The 17,805-nt window shown below is 36.6% G+C and overlaps 1 protein-coding gene and 1 long non-coding RNA gene across 7 annotated transcripts in view; one reads left to right on the top strand and one right to left on the bottom strand.

Moving 5' to 3' along the window:
- SSH2 (slingshot protein phosphatase 2) overlaps positions 1–17,805 on the bottom strand; it is a 250,487-nt gene that overhangs the window by 95,194 nt on the left and 137,488 nt on the right. Inside the window, exon 1 of one of the 6 annotated variants that reach the window (XM_028521744.2) lies at positions 9,955–10,310. The exons of 4 other annotated variants lie outside the window; for them this stretch is intronic. In XM_028521744.2, the coding sequence (XP_028377545.1) occupies positions 9,955–10,082 (128 nt within the window). In that variant the 5' untranslated portion in view covers positions 10,083–10,310. Of the gene's footprint in view, positions 1–9,954; positions 10,311–17,805 lie in introns of those variants that run through there. One more of the 6 variants, XM_036033306.1, reaches the window with a different exon arrangement.
- LOC118502126 lies at positions 2,992–17,650 on the top strand. Its single transcript, XR_004904805.1, has 3 exons — positions 2,992–3,316; positions 3,789–3,796; positions 17,640–17,650. It is a non-coding gene; the product is annotated as an uncharacterized LOC118502126 (long non-coding RNA).

Below are 17,805 nucleotides of genomic sequence, written 5' to 3'. Positions count from 1 at the left end.
ATTACACAAAATTCAGAGAACAGCCTTAGCTGGTATGGCTCAGTGGATTGAGTGCCAGTCTGCAAACCCCAGGGTCACTGGTTTGATTCCCAATCAGGGAACATGCCTGGGTTGCAGGCCAGGTCCCCAGTAGAGGGTGCATGAGGGGCAACCACACACTGATGTTTTTCTCCCTCTCTTTCTCCTTCCCTTCCCCTCTGTTTAAAAATAAATAAAATCTTTAAAAAAAATTCAGAGAACAGCAGAGACAAGACATACAGACAAAATGCTGACCTATACACCTGATCAGCCTTTTGCTGAGATGTTGAAGGTTGGTTCAAGTGTTCCTTGCATTGCAAACAGAAGAGTCTCTGGCCTAACTTAAGAATATAGACACCACAGAAAACAAGCAATATAAAAGTCCACAATTAAAATTCTCTGGGCTTGAAATGTCCCATTATTGATCATGAATATCCATATGACTCTTTATCAATAAAGTATATATAGATGTTAAAAGTAACAATCACATCTGAAATTTTTATTGATCTTTTCCACTGATTATCTCATTTCATCTTCACAGTTCTCTGAAAGGAGGCAGATATTATTCCCAAACATAATCAATAATTTAAAAATATTTTATTTATTTTTTTTAGAGAGAGGGGAACAGAGAGAGAAAGAGAGGGAGTGAAACATCAATGTGTGGTTGCCCCTCATGGGACCTGGTCCGCAACCCAGGCATGTTCCCTGACTGGGAATCGAACCTGCGACCCTTTGCTTCACAGTCTGGTGCTCAATGCACTGAGCCACACCAACCAGGGCTATAATCAACAATATGAACCACCTAGCATATCACCGAAAAAAAAAATCAATCAATCAATCAATCAATCAATCAAATAATTCTACATCTGGAAAACTAAACTGTTAAAAAATGTTTAATCCTCATCCAAGGATGCTTATTGATTTTACAGAGAGAGGAAGGGGGTGAGGCGGTAAGAAACATGGATCTGTTGCTTCCCATATGCACTCTAAGAGGGGATGGAACCTGTAACCTTTTGGTGCACAGGATCACGCTCCCACCAGCTGAGCCACCTGGCCAGAGCCTCTTACAATAAAAAAAAAACAACACTCTGAAATAGGCTTACCAAGAGGTTTTTCTTATTATATTCTTAAAAAAATTTTTTTTTTTAGTTTATTGATTGTAGAGAGAGAGGAAGAGAAATATCAATTGGCTGTTCCATTTCCATCCATGCATTCACTGGTTGATTCCTGCATACGCCCTGACAGGGGATGGAACCTGCAATCTTGGTGTATTAGGACAACACTCTAACCAAATGAACTACCTGGGCAGGGCCTGAGATTTTTCTTTATTTGAGCAATTTAAGCCTTTGGATTCTGTTGCTTTACGGACATAACTAATGCCAAATCCCTTAGGTTACTAAAGAAGGGCCACAACCCTCTAACATCAGATAAATGCAGAAAACAAAGAGTTGCTCAACTTGCACAAACTGCAAAAGAGGAAGTGAGCCCAAATTTGCCCTTTGGTGTGCAACATTAGCAATCTATAAATCATTTTGCTATATCCTTTCCAAATCACAGGAACGCCTAAAAAGGGCCTTGATGTTCGTAGCACATTTCTTCAAGTTAAAACCTAATTATGTTACTGGCAGTAACATCCTGCATCATTCAACAATGTAAACCTAACCACATCTTAAAGTACTGAGGATCACTTATTTTTCTTTCACCTGAGAAATTCAGAAACATTGTATGCTTGCATCTACACCACTGTTCTTTAGCCCCAAGCTAGTTTAACATATAATTAAGAGCATTCACATTTACTGAAGAGACCTAAGAAGAAATGTGAGCAAGATAATCTGTAGAAGTTTGAGCCTCTCTATTATTCCAATGTCTATAGCTATTAGAAACAAAGAATGAATGACAGCATCCTAAACTGTTGGCTTTTGGCAGGTTTCTTAATGCAAGTACAAAGAAATTGCCCAATTTCAGGAGTGATTACAGGTGAACAAACAAGTCAAAAGCAATAAATGTTTAAAAAGGCCACTCTAGACTTATCAAAAAGAAAGTTTGACTTAAGCCCTAACTGGGTACTCAGTTGGTTAACAGTATTGTCCAGATACACCAAGATTGCAAGTTCTATTCCTAGTCAGGGCACATACAAGAATCAACCAATGAATGCATAAATAGTGGAACAACATATCAATGTCTCAATGTCTGTCTCTCCATACCCCCTCCTCTCTCAGGAAGGAAAGAAGGAAGGAAAAAAAAATTTGACTTGAGCACATCACAGCCTCACCACTCTCATTCATCTTCATTGTGCAGATTTACTCTTCATTTAACTTGGTTAAGTGTGGCACCAATAAGGCCAAAGTTGAGAGCTCTTCCCCTCCCCTCTTCAATTATAAACGAATTACCGCTGCTCTGACTTCAAACAAGCACAAGTGTAAAGACACATAAAGTTATCATCACCACAAATGAAAACAGAAATGCATCTTTATACCCTGACAATAGATCATGAACCTTTCCTACATATTTGAAAGCAACAACACCTAGAAGATTCACTAGATGTGAGTTTATTTGATCACTCTTTCCACCCTGGGTCTCTCACAGTGTCCCACACCAGAGTACACAGTGGCCCTGAACTACTGCCTGGCCTCTACCCATGGGCTGCAGACACTGAAGTAGGTTGCATGAGGGGGGAAGAGGAGGGGAAATTTTATATATTTTTATAAAATATATAAATATATATTTTATACATTTTAAAATATATTTATAAATTTATACACATATAAATATATTTATATAAAAATATATTATCTATATATTCCAGATTGTAAGGATATATTCTCTAATTGATCAGTATTAATTCAAAAGCAAAGAGACATATGTCTCTTTTAAATATTAATATTGTGTTTTTACCAATCAGAATAAAAGGCCTTAAATCATAAATGAATGCCTGGTTTCATCGCTGAATTATCAATTATTCTAATTTTGTTTGCATATTTCTGCAGAGGACAAGATCCAGATTATAAAAGTATCATGGACAATAAATAATTACACTTGCTCAAAAAAACCAAGAAAATTAAATTTGAAAGGCAAAAAATTTCATAAATTGTTTTTACCACTTAGAGTAGGGCTTCTTGGTTCTAGGCTTTTAAAATACAGATAATTTCTGCTAAACAACTGTTTCAGAGCTAGAAAAAGATAGAAAGCTACACCTAAATCATTCTACAATTTGGACACAAACTGGACAAAGACTGCACCAAGGATTCAAGAAATACTTGAATGCTAAAATCTTAAAGATAGTAATAGTAAACCAAATGTTAACTAATGTAAACAGTGTGTGAGCATGATTCAACTTTAGCAACTCAATTTAGGTTGCTGCAGTACCAGTAAAGGGAGGGAAAAAATTAGCATTTCAATAGATGTCCAAAAAGCATTCAATAAAATTCAATAACTGTATCTAATTTTAAAATTAGAGTACTAATAAAAACTAGGAATAGTAGGAATGCCTTCAACTTGACAAGTGGTCTATGCCAGAACCTAGAGCACGCAATATACCTCTTTACAAAACATAAGAAAAATTCCTTTTACAATGGAAAACGAATTAAGGCTACTAGTATTGCTACTATTTAATATTACACGAGAGCCTTAGCCAAAGCAATGAGTTACAAACAGGAGACAAAACTTATTTCCACCCAGAAAAGTCAAGAAAATCAACTTAAAAATCTACTACATATCAGGACCAAGTAAAAGTTCAGCAAAGTGGTCTGATGTAAATACAACAACAACAGAAAGCAATGTTTTTTTATTAAACACCTACAGTGACTAAACAGAAAAAGTCATGGGAAAGAAGAACTCATTCACAAGAGCAATAAAAGCTTTATGAAACATCCATGAATATGCCTAATAAGAAAAGTGTAACTACTATATGAGGAAAAGACTAAAATTTAAATGAAGGACATTTTAAAAACAGCGAATAAGTAGATACTCATACCACATTCCTCACTGGGAAGGCTCATTTAGCAAAGCTGTTAATTCTCTCCAAAACTAATTCAGTACAATTTCAATCAAATCCCAATGGGGTTTTTAAAAGTGAAAGCTGACAAGCTGTTTCTAAGACTTATCTGTAAAATAAAATAAGAATAGATAATACATTAAAAAATAGTAATGAGGTAGGCCTTGACATACAAGATATCAAAATAACCACTAAATCTGTGTTAAGTAAAGAAGTATAGTATTTGTGTATGAATAGAAAACATATTAACAAGACTTAAAAATATAAAAGCAGACCCCAAATAATAATATGTTTAGCATTTCAAATCAGTGAAATAAGAATGAACTAAATAAATGGTATTGAAATAACTGATTATGCATTTGGAAAAAAGGTAGTTAGATCCCTAATTCATACTATAAAGAAAATTCCAGATGTTTTAAAGAGTAAAATATCTAAAAAGTATAGACATATTAGAAAAAACATAAAAGAAAATTTTTATATGGGAAGGGATTTTTAAAGCAAGATATAAAATTCTGAAATCATAAGAGAAAATGTCAACAGATTTTACTACATAGAATACAAAACTTTTATAACAAGATGCAAGGTTAAAAGACATTATTTTTCCCATACATTCAAAAAATACCAAGTGCACCAAAAAGAAAAATAAAACCCAAATACTAGTAGAAAATGGTCACAAGTACAAGCATGCAAATCATAGCAGAAAAATGAAAAAGACCAATACAAATATAAAAGGGTACTAAACTTTCATAGTAATAAGAGAACTGCAAATAGAGAAGTATTACAACAGGGGTCCTGGAATCAGACTGCTTGTGTTTGCATCCTGACTATAATTTTAGACAAGTTACTCAACATCTCTGTGTCTCTCATCTCTAATGGAGGGTAATATCTAACTCATAAGGTTGTTAAGAAGAAAGAATGAGATAATATGCACAGGGCTCAAAACACCTGGCACATAGTAAAAACTTAACTTCTATTTAATGTCATTATTAATATTACCAGAGTTGGTAAAGGTACAGGGAAAGATATACTCTTAAAACTGCTAAGAGCAAATCAGCAAAGCCTTTTTAGAAAGCAATTTGGCAGATTGCATCAAATTTTTAACCTATACATACCATTAGACCCAGAAATTCCAGTGCTAGAAATTTATCTAAAGCAATGTTCCCGTATGTGTAAAAGATACATAATTAATATTAGGACTTCAAGTACAAATCATAAGAGCTCTGAGCTGGGAGACAGGAATGCTGGTTCTAGTTTTGTTCTACCAATAATAAATCATGAAACCCCTGTGCAAAATAAAAAAAAAGTTTTTATACTTTTTAGTTTATTACTTGTAAAATGTGAATGATGACTTGTTCAATATGTAAGTATAGAGCAAAAGTGAAATCACTTGGATAATTATAGAGCACTAGTACTATTACTAATTAACACAAAAATAAAACTGCTTCCACCTTTCAATTTCATTAAAAGGTACATTTTTGGATAATCATTATGATATGCTCCTCTGTTACTGAGCGTGGAGTCAAACTTCAAGCTAGAAAGTCAAACTCATATATGAAACAAAGTAAAAAAAATACAAATATTTTAGGTCAAGGATACAAATCTGAAGGTAACCTCGTTAACAAATCGATCAATGTCTTCAGCACCTAAGTTTCGACACTTTTGAATGGGTTTTCATAATGGGGACACTTTTAATGGTAGCTTTTGCCAGCACTTTATCTAATAATTCTGATCCTTCCCTAACATTTTAGGACATAAAAATAGCCTCCTATTTTTCTTTCTACCTTTTTAAAAAAGATTTTATTTATTTTTAGGAGAGCGGAAGGGAGAAAGAGAGGGAGAGAAACATCAATGTGCGGTTGCCTCTCATGTGACCCATCCTGGGGACCTGGCCTGCAACCCAGGCATGTTCCCTGACTGGGAATTGAACCGGTAACCCTTTGGTTTGCAGGCCAGCATTCAATCCACTGAGCTACACCAGCCAGGGCCTATTTTTTGATAAACTATTTGTTTTGGCATAAAATAACATCAGAAAAGCCTTGGCCCCTTCCTTAGTGACTTCTCAGGGCTTGAATGCTGGCTCTCTAAAAATTATATAGCCTTCCATATTTTTCAGAAATTCAGAATTCTGCTTTTATTAAAATGTAAAGCCTCTTAAAGGGAATGAAACTTTTCATGAACATTTGAGCCATCTGATCCAAGATTCTTTTTTTGTTTTAAAGATTTCATTTATTTACTTTTAGAGAGGGAAGGGAGAGAGAAAGAGAGAGGGAAACATCAATGTGTGGTTGCTGGGAGTCATGGCCTGCAACCTAGGCATGTGCCCTGACTGGGAATCGAACCTGCGATGCCTGGTTCCCAGCCCACACTCAATCCACTGAGCTACGCCAGCCAGGGCTGATCCAAGATTCTTAATGTCTGATTAGATAATGCTCTTGGTTGCTTATGTATTTTTTTTCTAGTAGGATTAACACATATGACAGTAACTATACTATACTTTGTTTCTGAAGTAACTTCAATCACTTAATGTTCTTCAATGATACATCAAAAATTACACCACACTTTGTGAGTTTTATACAATGCCAAGGAGACCTTAATCTAATAATAATATAATTCCCAATAAAATACAATAAAACCCCAGCTATTCTCTAATTTCAACTATACAGCACAACAATTAAAAAAATTAGAAAAAGCCTGTGAAATCACCAAAATAGGTGTCCAAGGTCATACTCTAAAATCATGCACTTTCTCCATAGCAGAACTTCTAAGATCTCATTCTGACCTTTTTACTCTGTCACAATTCTCATATGATTTGTTATATGGTTTCTAAACCCACCACAAATCTGAGGCAGCAAATGAGAGAAAGGAAAAAACCTCTTATGAGGGGTCCTCCGCAATGACAAGAGAACTGACCACTGGACTAAGAGTACTCATGTATCAAGGTAACCCATTCCCCACATATACACTTAAAGCTTTTGAGTCAGTCTTCACCTAGAACTTTAAATCTTAATCTTTTAGTTGCTCCCACCAGTCATTGCTATTTATATATCTGGCACCACCAGGAAATGCTCACACCAGTTGAGTTTTACAGTATCAGGCCTCAGGAACAATACTTCCCTTTAGGAGAGAGATTCTTAACCTTTAATGAGATCCCATTACTTTGAGAATCTGATTTTTAAAATATCTTTATCTACCCAAAATTTTCATATGATCTTAAAGAGTTCATTAACCTTCTGAAGCAATTCATAGAACTCTAAGTGACCATGGACCTCAAATTAAGAACTTCTGCATTAGGAACCAAAATATGTTTAACAAAATTTAGAATTGTATTCAGAATGATCCCTAGAGGTTTTGAAGTGATGATGAACTGGGCAACACTATGAATGCTAAATAAAAATGATGGCTAAAGCAATACTAATAAATACATTTTAGAATAAGTGAATATTAGGGTATTACTAAGTCTCTTGTGAAAAAAAGTGGCAAAAGAGACAAAAATAAAAGAAATATTCTGCAATTCTTTAAAAGACTATCTTAGCAGCAAAATACTTATTAGCATAGCAAGTATATATTTTTTACTACTAAGTTGAAGATGTCAGCAGTTAAAGACAATTCCTAAGAGTGTAAATCTCAAAAGTGATCTTGCAACTACTAAGACAGAATATCATTTTTATAGTGGTTAACATCACCAGAAACAGATCTGGATTCTAAGGACAGTTTTTGCCATTTACTAGCTTTATGGCTTTGAGCAATTACTTAACTTCTCGAACCCTCAGCTTCATTATTTGTAAATAGAACAAATAAGTGCATAGGATTGCTGTGATGATTAAATGAGATAATACACATTAAACTCTTAGCAGTGACAAGTGGTCAACAAATGAGAGCTATTAGGTATTGTTTAATTTCAATTAACTCATTTGTGCAGGAACTTATAGTTTGAAAAGTGCTACTGTACATATGATCTCTTATGACCCTTTGGGGTAGAAACTACTGTATCCTCATCTTACAATGGAAGAAACTTACGTCAAATAACTTACCCAAAGAAATCTGGACTTATTTGATTACACTAGAAAGCAAGATCCAAACTCCACCCCCCCAATACCAAAAACCTTGTAAGCTCTGCCTTTTAAATTGTTTTGTCTTTATTAAAACTGTTAAGTATACAAAATAAAATTTGCCTTTTAAAGTGTACAGCTCAGCTGCATTAATTAATTCACACTGTTGTGCAACTATCCCCAGAACAACAGCTTTTTCTTCCTCAAATGAAAATTTGTACCTATTTAACATAAACCTCCCTCCCATTCCTCCTCCCCCAAGCTCTGGCAACTAAACTACTCCAGGTATCTCACATATGTGGAATCATAGGCATCTGCCCTTTGTCATGGCTTACTTCACTTTGAATAATGTCTTCAAAGTTTATCTGAACTTTAAAGTATTTGTCAGAATTCCCTTCCTTTTTAAGGCTAAATAATATTTAGTTGCATTATGTACCACATTTTGTTTAGCCACTCATCCCTTGACGGGGACATATGAGTTGCTCCCCCTGCCTTTTCCATTTTTAAAGTATTGTTGACACTATCATTTTGAGATTGGTTATCAAGTTTCAGATTATTCCTTCGTTTTCACTCCATGTGTCCATTTTTTAAAAAAGGAAAATGCAAGTAAGCAGTTGATTTAATTCCATAGAGTTTTCAGTACATAGTAGTAAAACCATTGTTTTTATTTTTTTTGGGGGGGGGGGGCTATTTTTTTTAGAAGCCGCACCATGAATCTACACAAAAGGAAAAAACTGAAATTCAAATGAGTTTAATTTGATTTGGCAGGAGTGCAAACCATTAATTAAAATAAAAATTAGATGTACGATCATCTACTTTACATGCCACTGTTGGGGCCTTTAATAAGAGATGGAAAGTTTCTGGTGTTGGACATTCAATGTAAAAGTTCTTTAGGAGTGACCTGGAAGGAAGATGGAAGCCTTGCTTAAGTGCCAGGAGTCAGTAGAAACCTCAGTAGGTGACTCTCCTGAAGCCGCTCTGGAGTGAGTGCTAATACACCAAGACCAAACTGCTGTTATCTCAAGTAACCCTAAAACACTCCACTGGTTTAACGATGCAATTTGAATAGATGGAGTTCCTTTACTTTGCGCTTTATAACTATGAGGTGAGATTAACCACAAGCTTCAGCACACAGTTCTCAGAAATGGATAAACCACAAACGTAAAGGAAGAACAACTCTAGAGACCTCAAAAACAGTGACAAAGGTACGCCTGAATCTTGCACTTGAGTGAATGAGGCTTGGGTTGTGAGCGCATGCAGGCTTGGGTTGTGAGCGCATACTACGCTACTACAGGCAGAGACAAAAAGAAAAACAGTCCAACTATTGAAATACAGTTTTTTTTGAAATAATCCCAGAGTACAACCAGTGAGAACGAAGAATGAACTGCCTTTCTTTGTGTGAATGGGTTGTAACAGAAACCTATGGTCAGACACACTTATGTGAAACAAAATCAAAACAAACACCGGAGCAGGATCGCCAGCTGGACCCGCAAGGGAGTCCTAGCATTTCCGGCTGGTGGTTCAGAAGCTATAGACCGCCCTTCACCCTTCAGTCTCCGGAGTGCCTTACGGCTCGGCTGTCACTCGGTTGCCACAGACAACTTCCCTGGGACGACCTCACTTTCAGATTCCCTCGAAGTTTACCAGAAATTCTCTCAAAGGGTTCTTCTGTCCACCCCCAATACCATCCCCAGACACTTTGTGACTTCAAGAACTACCCCACACCTCCACCCCACTATCTCTCCTCCACCCCGGACGCCCCGAGACCTCCAAGAACGCAGGGTGCAATTTCACCCACGCTAGCTTGCTCCCCAGGATGCTGGGGAAAGCGACTGCTGAAACGCAAACTTTCCGAGCGTTCACAGAGGGCGGGAGGGCGCGCGGTGCACTCACAGCTGGTTGATGGCGTTTTGCGAGATGACCGCGTTGGCGGAGAAGTAGGGGATCATGTCGGGGGCACCAAAGCTGCAGGTGCAGGCGGGAAGCACCTTCCTTTCGCGGGTCAACGTGCTCAGGGTCATGGGGCTGGCTCAAGGCTCTCAGGTCCGCATCCTGGCCCCACCCGGTGCAGACACGAGGCGCTAGCGTTGGGGTTCGCAGGCCCAGAGGCGAGGGCAGTGAGTGCTGCCGGCCAAAGTGGGCCCGCCCGTTAGCCCGGAGCCCTGGGGCTCGGCTGTGGAGTCCTGGCAGCGGCGCACCACCAAGCAGTCCGTCTCAACTAGCGTCCGGGGCGGGGCCCCGCGGTGGGGTGGGCCAAGCGGGCGCGGAGGGTCGGCCCTGCCGGCGCCCCGCCCCGGAGCTCGCAGCACCCACCGGATCCTTCTATGTGAGTCCGGCGGTGGGGTACTGGGGTCACCATCAAGACACCACAGCTTGGGCGAGGAGGTGAAGGGAGCTGGGGGTGGGCAGGAAGGGCTGGCATTTCTTGGGAATGTTTCAACAGAAAGGCCTTACCTCTTAGTTCTATACATTGAACCTTAGACAAATCCCGTATTTCAAATGACTTTAAAACTTTCAAAGGCTGTACATTTACACGTGCAACATTTATCAATGGCTTCCTATGTGCCAAAGGCTGGGGAAATTCAGAGATTAGCTGGATTTTTAAAAAAGCAAAACAGTTGAAATTATGATGGAAAAAACAAACTATCAATATAGTTAGGATAACATCTGCTAACCCTTGTAAATAAATTTACAGAGGGCTTTCCTCACCATTCTCCAAACCAAGGATTCACAGCCTTAGCTGCACACATGAATCACCTGTGGAGATTTAAGAAATCCCAATATCCAGCTGCACCAGAGACCAATCAAATCGTAATCTCTTGAGGTTGGAATCTAGACGTCAGTATTTTTCAAAGCTCCTCAGGCGATTCTAATGTGCAGCCATACTTGAGAACTACATTGTGCCAAATGATCTGGAGAGGAAGACAGGCTAGAGATGGTATCCTTACATTACAGATGTAAAAATTCAGGGTCTAGTCAGACGACCTCGTTCAATGTCACTTAGGAACTACAGTTTCATGACTTCTGATCTAGGGCCTTTCCCACCAAACCCTATTCCATGATGCTTTCATGAATTTAAGCCTTTATCACGTTCCTAACAACTCACAGAGCAGTGTCTTTCACCTCACTAGGAACCAGCTCTCTGTAAAATGAGGATCTCATCTCTCTTTCCCACATGTTATGTAGTGGCTTACAAAAGGGGCTGCCCCTGTGGAGCTACTCAGTAGAAGTTAGCTCCCTTATTTGTTGCCCTTCATCAGAACAAAAATATTCAGATATCAGTATGTTTGGCTTTTCTGAATACTTGACTAAAATATATACCATTAAAGTTGCCTTTGTAATTCCAGAGCCAAACATTAATAATAATTAAAAAAACTATTTTACTAATTATAAGAGAAAGGAGACTAAGAAAAAAGTTACTGTAAGACTCAACATATGCTAGAATCAAGAAATAAGACTCTTTTAATATACATTTTTGGATCTCTTTTCCTATTGGGAAGTTTGGCAATTTTCAAAATACTAGTAATGAAATAATCTAAACTATAAATTAAATGTCTAAAACCAGAATTATTCTCTTGTTAGTTGATCCTTCCATAAAACAGAGTTGTGACCAAGGCACTGAGGGACTTGAAATATGGCAAACTCATAATGGAAACAGTTATCTAAGATTCCTACAGATCTGGTGATTGGAAGGAACCAATTGGCAAGTTAAGAGTTAATGGAAGGTCTGGATGTTGGAGTCCATTGCATCATCATCTTTATCCATCTCCAGGAAGGAAAATGTTTGAAAGGTTTGTTCAGGCTGTGTCAGCAGGCACCCAAATGCAGTGTAAGAAAAAAAAAATCTGCTGATACACCCCAAAATAAATTGCTTTAAATATCTGGCAAACTTGCCAGTTTAAAACTTCTTCCAGGCTCTAATTTATTACAACCTCCTGCAGTGATTTAAAAAAAAAAAAGGCAGCAGGCTGTTCAAAACAGCACTGCTAAGGTGAGCCCAGTTCCTTTCATGACACAGCAGATAGGAGATTTTATTGAAGTCAATAATAAATGATGCTGTTTAGGAAAGATGATAGTATGGTAAGCACCTGTATCTGAAAATGAAGTCAGCAGGAAATGTATCTTATTCAATTCACACGTAATATCTCTCACATTTAAAAACTGCCAGAGATAAAAATTTCATAAATGTGTACAGTTGTCTTTTATAAATAGGTTCCTAGAGTGACACCCCAGAAGTGCCTAGTCCTTTGTTTTCCCTCAAAAGACCTCTGTCAGTGCATGTTCAGCTAAGAAAACTAATTTAACACCCCCATCCAGGCTTTTTCAAAAGCTTTTCAAAGTTAAATTTTCACTTTGAACTGTAATATAGGAAATTGGGAAAGTGCTGGAACATGCTTCTTAGTTTTTTAAGAAAATAATGAAATCATCTCTGCAAACTGAGATAACTTTAAGGAAATAGTTCTTTCTACTGCCTGTTTTTAAAAGTTGAACAAATTCCTTTTCTTTTCACAGTCTGCAGAGTGTCAAAATGTCAATCAATTTACTTTCAGCTCAATTTAATCCTTTACTCTCCACTGTCAGGAAACAAGGCTCTAGGGAGCAACTCTCTGCACCCAAGCATCTAGGACTTCAAAAATGGTTCCAAATTAGATTGAGCAGCAGGAAATAAACCAAGCTAGTTTTCTACTCCACATTAGGAGCTTACTCAAAAAAAAAATCTGCATAACCATCCCTGAAGGAAAATTGCTGTGTTTCTTTACACTGTTGCTTGAGTTAGATTTGAAATGAATTTTGTCATGTCCATTTGCTGACCACTTCAAGGCTCAGAAATATGAATGTCCTAAAGTGTTAATTGGGCTCTTGACAGCATTAGCTATGACCAAATTAAATTTTTGTAGAATTACATGTTAAAACATTAAAACATTTTTAAAGTAATAGATGTCCTTTATGTCCAAAAGGTAATTCCATTAGTATGTTTCACATGTCCCTCCATAAGGTATAAAACTGTGTAAAACTGAAATGTATTCCAGGACACACACAAAGGTGCACTAAGATGTGAGTGAAGAATGGGGATGTGCTTTTGCTGCTGTAGCAAAATTTCAACATGGGCGGATCACTTGAATAATGGTAACTAATGAACTAAGAAGTGAGTGTTAGTTCATAGTGCCAAAAATACTGGGCTGGAAACCCAGGGAAACTAAGTCCTAGTTCTAACAATCACTTAATAAACAAAGATTTGGGCCAAGTCACTTAACTCTATCTGCAAAATGGGATAATAAATCCTAAGGAAAAGTCTCAAAATCTGTTACTGTACAAATTGGGAACCTAGGAAAGGAATTTCATCCAATTTGGAGATCCTGAAAAATGCATTTCATGCACTTAAGATAAACAGTCATATAGTTCAAAGCCGTAGAGCATAGTAGGTAAAAACCTAGCCTTGAAATTGATAGGCTGGGTTCGAATCTTGGTGCTACCATTAGCTGTGAATGTGAATAGTTATTTAATCTGTGGCTCAGTAGTAGTACCTAATTTATGAAGTGATTATAAGGATTAATTAAGTTAATACACGTAAAGTACTTAAAAGAGTACCTGGCATGAAAATCCACTCTGGACTTAATGGCTCTGTAAACTTAAGAGAGCTAAGAGTAAGGTTAAAAAGATTGCCCTTCAGGAATAAAATCAGAGTCCCTGGTGAGGAATCTTAGATTATAGTACATGAGACTGTAATAAATTTTATCTTTGCTTTTCTAACTCTTCCGTGTATCTTTCTTTTGACTTTCTCAGAGGTAAAAACTCTTTTTTTAAAAAAATTACTCTTCCCCATTAGTTCCATGTTTTACTCTTTTTTTAAAAAAGATTTTATTTATTTATTTTTTAGAGAGAGGGAAGGGAGGGAGAAAGAGAGAGAGAGAAACATCAATGTGCGGTTGCTGGGGGTCATGGCCTGCAACCCAGGCATGTACCCTAACTGGGAATCAAACCTGCGACACTTTGGTTCACAGCCCGCGCTCAATCCACTGAGCTACACCACCCAGGGCCCGGTAAAAACTCTTAATAAGGAAAAGAACTGTGTGCCTTTCTTAGGGAAGAAGGGCGGCTCGAGAGAGAGTTGAGCAGTGAGGTGGTAGACTCTGCATTTTCCTTGCATGTGCAACCTTAAAATAAAATCCACTGTGTATTTTAGTTTATTCACTGAGGAAATGAAGAGGCTGACTAGAAGTAATCCTCTATATTCTTTTCCATCAATCTGACAAATAGCTAAAGCAGGCAACATTAAACTGGCAATGGGTCTGATACCAGAAGTTCTAGATTCTAGTTATTTTGTCTATGTGTAAAACTTAATCTATCCTAGCCCTACTTCCTTTATTCTTAAATTTTTAGATTGATTTTTAGAGGGAGAGAGGAAGGGGGGAGGGAGGAAGGGAGCGGAGGAGAGAGAGGAGGGAGAGAGAGAGAGAAGCAAGGATTTGTTGTTTCATGTATTTATGCATCACTCATTGGTTGTTGATTCTTATGTGTGTCCTGACAAGGGATGGAACTCACAACCGTGGTATATCAGGATGATGCTATAACCAAATGAGCTGCCTGGCCAGGCCAGTTTCTTTAATCTTAAAGTGGGGATGATAATGTTTACCTCACAGTTTTATTAAGACACACAAACAAAAGTGCTGTGTGAATAAGACAACACTAAATTTCATTATTATTATGATCTATAAATTGGCCAATTAGCTTCCAATAACAGAATACTAGTTGTATTTGTCTGTATTTGGGGTGAGAAATTGATGAATGCATGAAAATTAGAATACAGATAAACCTCTCCTATGTACCACTGTTTCATCCAAGGAGTCTTTCCTATTACTGTTTGCCAAGAAGTTAATGACATTAGCTCATTACGACCATCTGCAGTGATGTGAGGTCTGCAGTGTTCACTGGATTTTTGTACTTTTCAAGCTTTGAAAAAATAACGTTAACTTATATAACTTTATTTTTAAAATACCTACTTACACAAAAAATATTATACTAATCAGAAGATCTATTTGTATTTTTGTTTTTTCTAAGGTTGTAATCTAGAGGAATAAATAGTAAATTAATCCCAGAGTGTCAAAAGGGAGAAAACCAACACTTTAAAGAGTTACAAAACAAAAAGCCTGTTACCTAGAGTAGCAAAACATTCTGTCTCCTGTTAGTCTGTAAAAGGCTAGGATAAAACTCTCAAGATAATACCCCTAATTTTTAAACTTGTTGTCCAGACAGCACCAAGAGATATCTCACTACACTTAGTCAAAGGCACTCTTCATACAATAAACCAATCTCTGTAAACAAAGGCTCTTAAAAGCAATCATGTTTTACAATCACCATGTGGCTAATAGTTTTATTTAAAAGAATACATGACAATAGTTTTAAACACTGGATGGAACAATGTCACTGAGCCCTTCTACTCCTTTCCATGGAACTTTCCACCATGAGAGCAATAGGGGATACTAAAAAGATCTGCATATCAACTCCATGAGAGGCAATCTCTAAGGCATTCTCCATCCCCCATGGTCTTAACCACCATATGCTCCAGTAGGGAGAGATGCTGAAATGCTGCTTTCTTCAGGTTACAAAAGCCCCATGCTCCATTGTTTAGTAAAAATAATAGGCATTTATAGATCACTTTTCACATCCAACACACACCTTACAAAACATTTAACCATTTAATCCCCACTCTCTTTGAACATTTTATTTTTTTTAAAAATAGTAAAAGTAACACATGCTGAATGATTAAAATATTTTTTTTCAGTATTCATAAAGATACAATAAAAGTCACTCTTCTCATCTCCATCATTGTACTCACAGGGATGACTGCTAATATTTCCAAAATAATTTCCTTGCATATGCAAATATTAATATAACAGCTGCCTTTTAAGAAATACACATGCCCTGGCTGATGTGGATCAGTGGACTGAGTACCAGCCTGCAAACCAAAGAAATACACATACACACAGCATAGACCTGTATTATACATAGTATTATGCTTCTTGCTTTTCCATTCACTTATGACTATATCTTGGACATTTTTCCATTTTTATATAGTTTACCTTATTCTTTTAAAGGAGTGTATGGCATTCTATTTTATAATTATATATAATTTATTTAAACACTCCTCTACTGATGGCGGACATTTGTTTCGTCTTTACTGTTATACACAATATCACCAGAACATGCTTTCACATAATCTTTGTGTATACACGTAAATATATTTGTTGTATGAATACCTAGAGGTGTAATTGGCATTAAAAAATTTCAAATATCTTAAGAATTGGTAGATATTATAAATTGCCCTCCTAAAAGATTTAGTTTTTAATTTTCCCATGTGATCCATTAAATTATCTCAGGATCCAAGATCCTCTTTCTACAACCCATCTTTTACATACTGTATTTTACAGTATATGATGCATTCCCATGTATAAAGTACTCCCACATTTTTGGCCCAAACTTTCAGAAAAAAAATCTTTCATTTTAATTTTATAATTCAATTTTTAATTTATATTTAGATACTTGTTTTTTGTATTATAGAGGAATTTTAGCATTTATTTTTAAACATATTATGGTACAAGAAATTTTATGTAACAAATAATTATAAAACAGAAGAACAGATACAAGGTATTTCAGGTACTACCCATGTGTAATGTGCATCCTTATTTTTCCCCTCAAAAATTTGGGCAAAAGTGTGCATTACACATGGCAAAATACAGTACTTCATTAAAAAATAAATATCTGTATATACTTTTTAAAATATTAATTTATTTTAGAGAGAGGATGGGGGAGAGAGAAAAACAACAACTTATTATGTATTCATTGGCTGATTCTTGTATGTGTCCTGACCAAGGATCAAACCCACAACTTTGGTGTACTGGGGCCATGCTCTAACCAACTGAGCTACCCAGACAGAGTCATTTTTTTTTGAGAGAGACAGAGAAAAAAACATGGATCTATTGTTCCATTTTATTTATGTGTCAATGGTTGATTCTTGCATTCCGACCAGGGATCAAACTTGCAACCTTGGCATATTGAGACGATGCTCTAACCAACTGAACTGTCTGGCCACAGCAAAACTAAATATATATATTTTAAAAGTAAAATATGCTTACAAAGAGAAACTAGAAAAATATATTAAATTATAAAGAAAAATATTATGAAGAACTATATTATGGGTTATTGATTTCTAGGAATTATTTAGACTATAACTAAAAGCATACTACTTAAATTACTTTGAAGATTATATAATTTTTAATTCAGAATATATTTTAAGATCTTGTTTGATGCTAATGCTGTAGAACATATTACAGGTGAATGAACCAAATGTCATCTTCAGCGTCCTGGAATGGGGTGAAACAGAGGTAGAAAAATGGAATGAGAATTTGGGAGTAACAAATTATGAAGGCTAGAGGAGCTGAGAAGTTCTTGAAAATAAAAACAATTTTAACTGACATTTGTTGATCTGACATTCACTGTGTATCAGATCCTCTACTAACAGTATACTTGCAGTATCTCACTTAATTCTCACAAACAACCCTATGATTCTATTAGGTTAGAGGTTAAATAATTTGACTAAGGTTAAACAGCACTATTTCAAACCCAGCCAGTTATTGTGGCTCCAGAACCTGTTTTCTTAACCAGTATTCTGTACTGTCCCCATGATGATGGGAGGGTCACTACAGAAAAGGTTAAGTCTGAAAAACGTCAATTGCCAACAGGAAG

This window comes from Phyllostomus discolor, chromosome 8, assembly GCF_004126475.2.
Source record: "Phyllostomus discolor isolate MPI-MPIP mPhyDis1 chromosome 8, mPhyDis1.pri.v3, whole genome shotgun sequence".
Taxonomy (NCBI): domain Eukaryota; kingdom Metazoa; phylum Chordata; class Mammalia; order Chiroptera; family Phyllostomidae; genus Phyllostomus; species Phyllostomus discolor.
The sequence above is the reverse complement of the archived record's forward strand: the minus strand, read 5'-3'. Positions and strand labels throughout refer to the sequence as shown.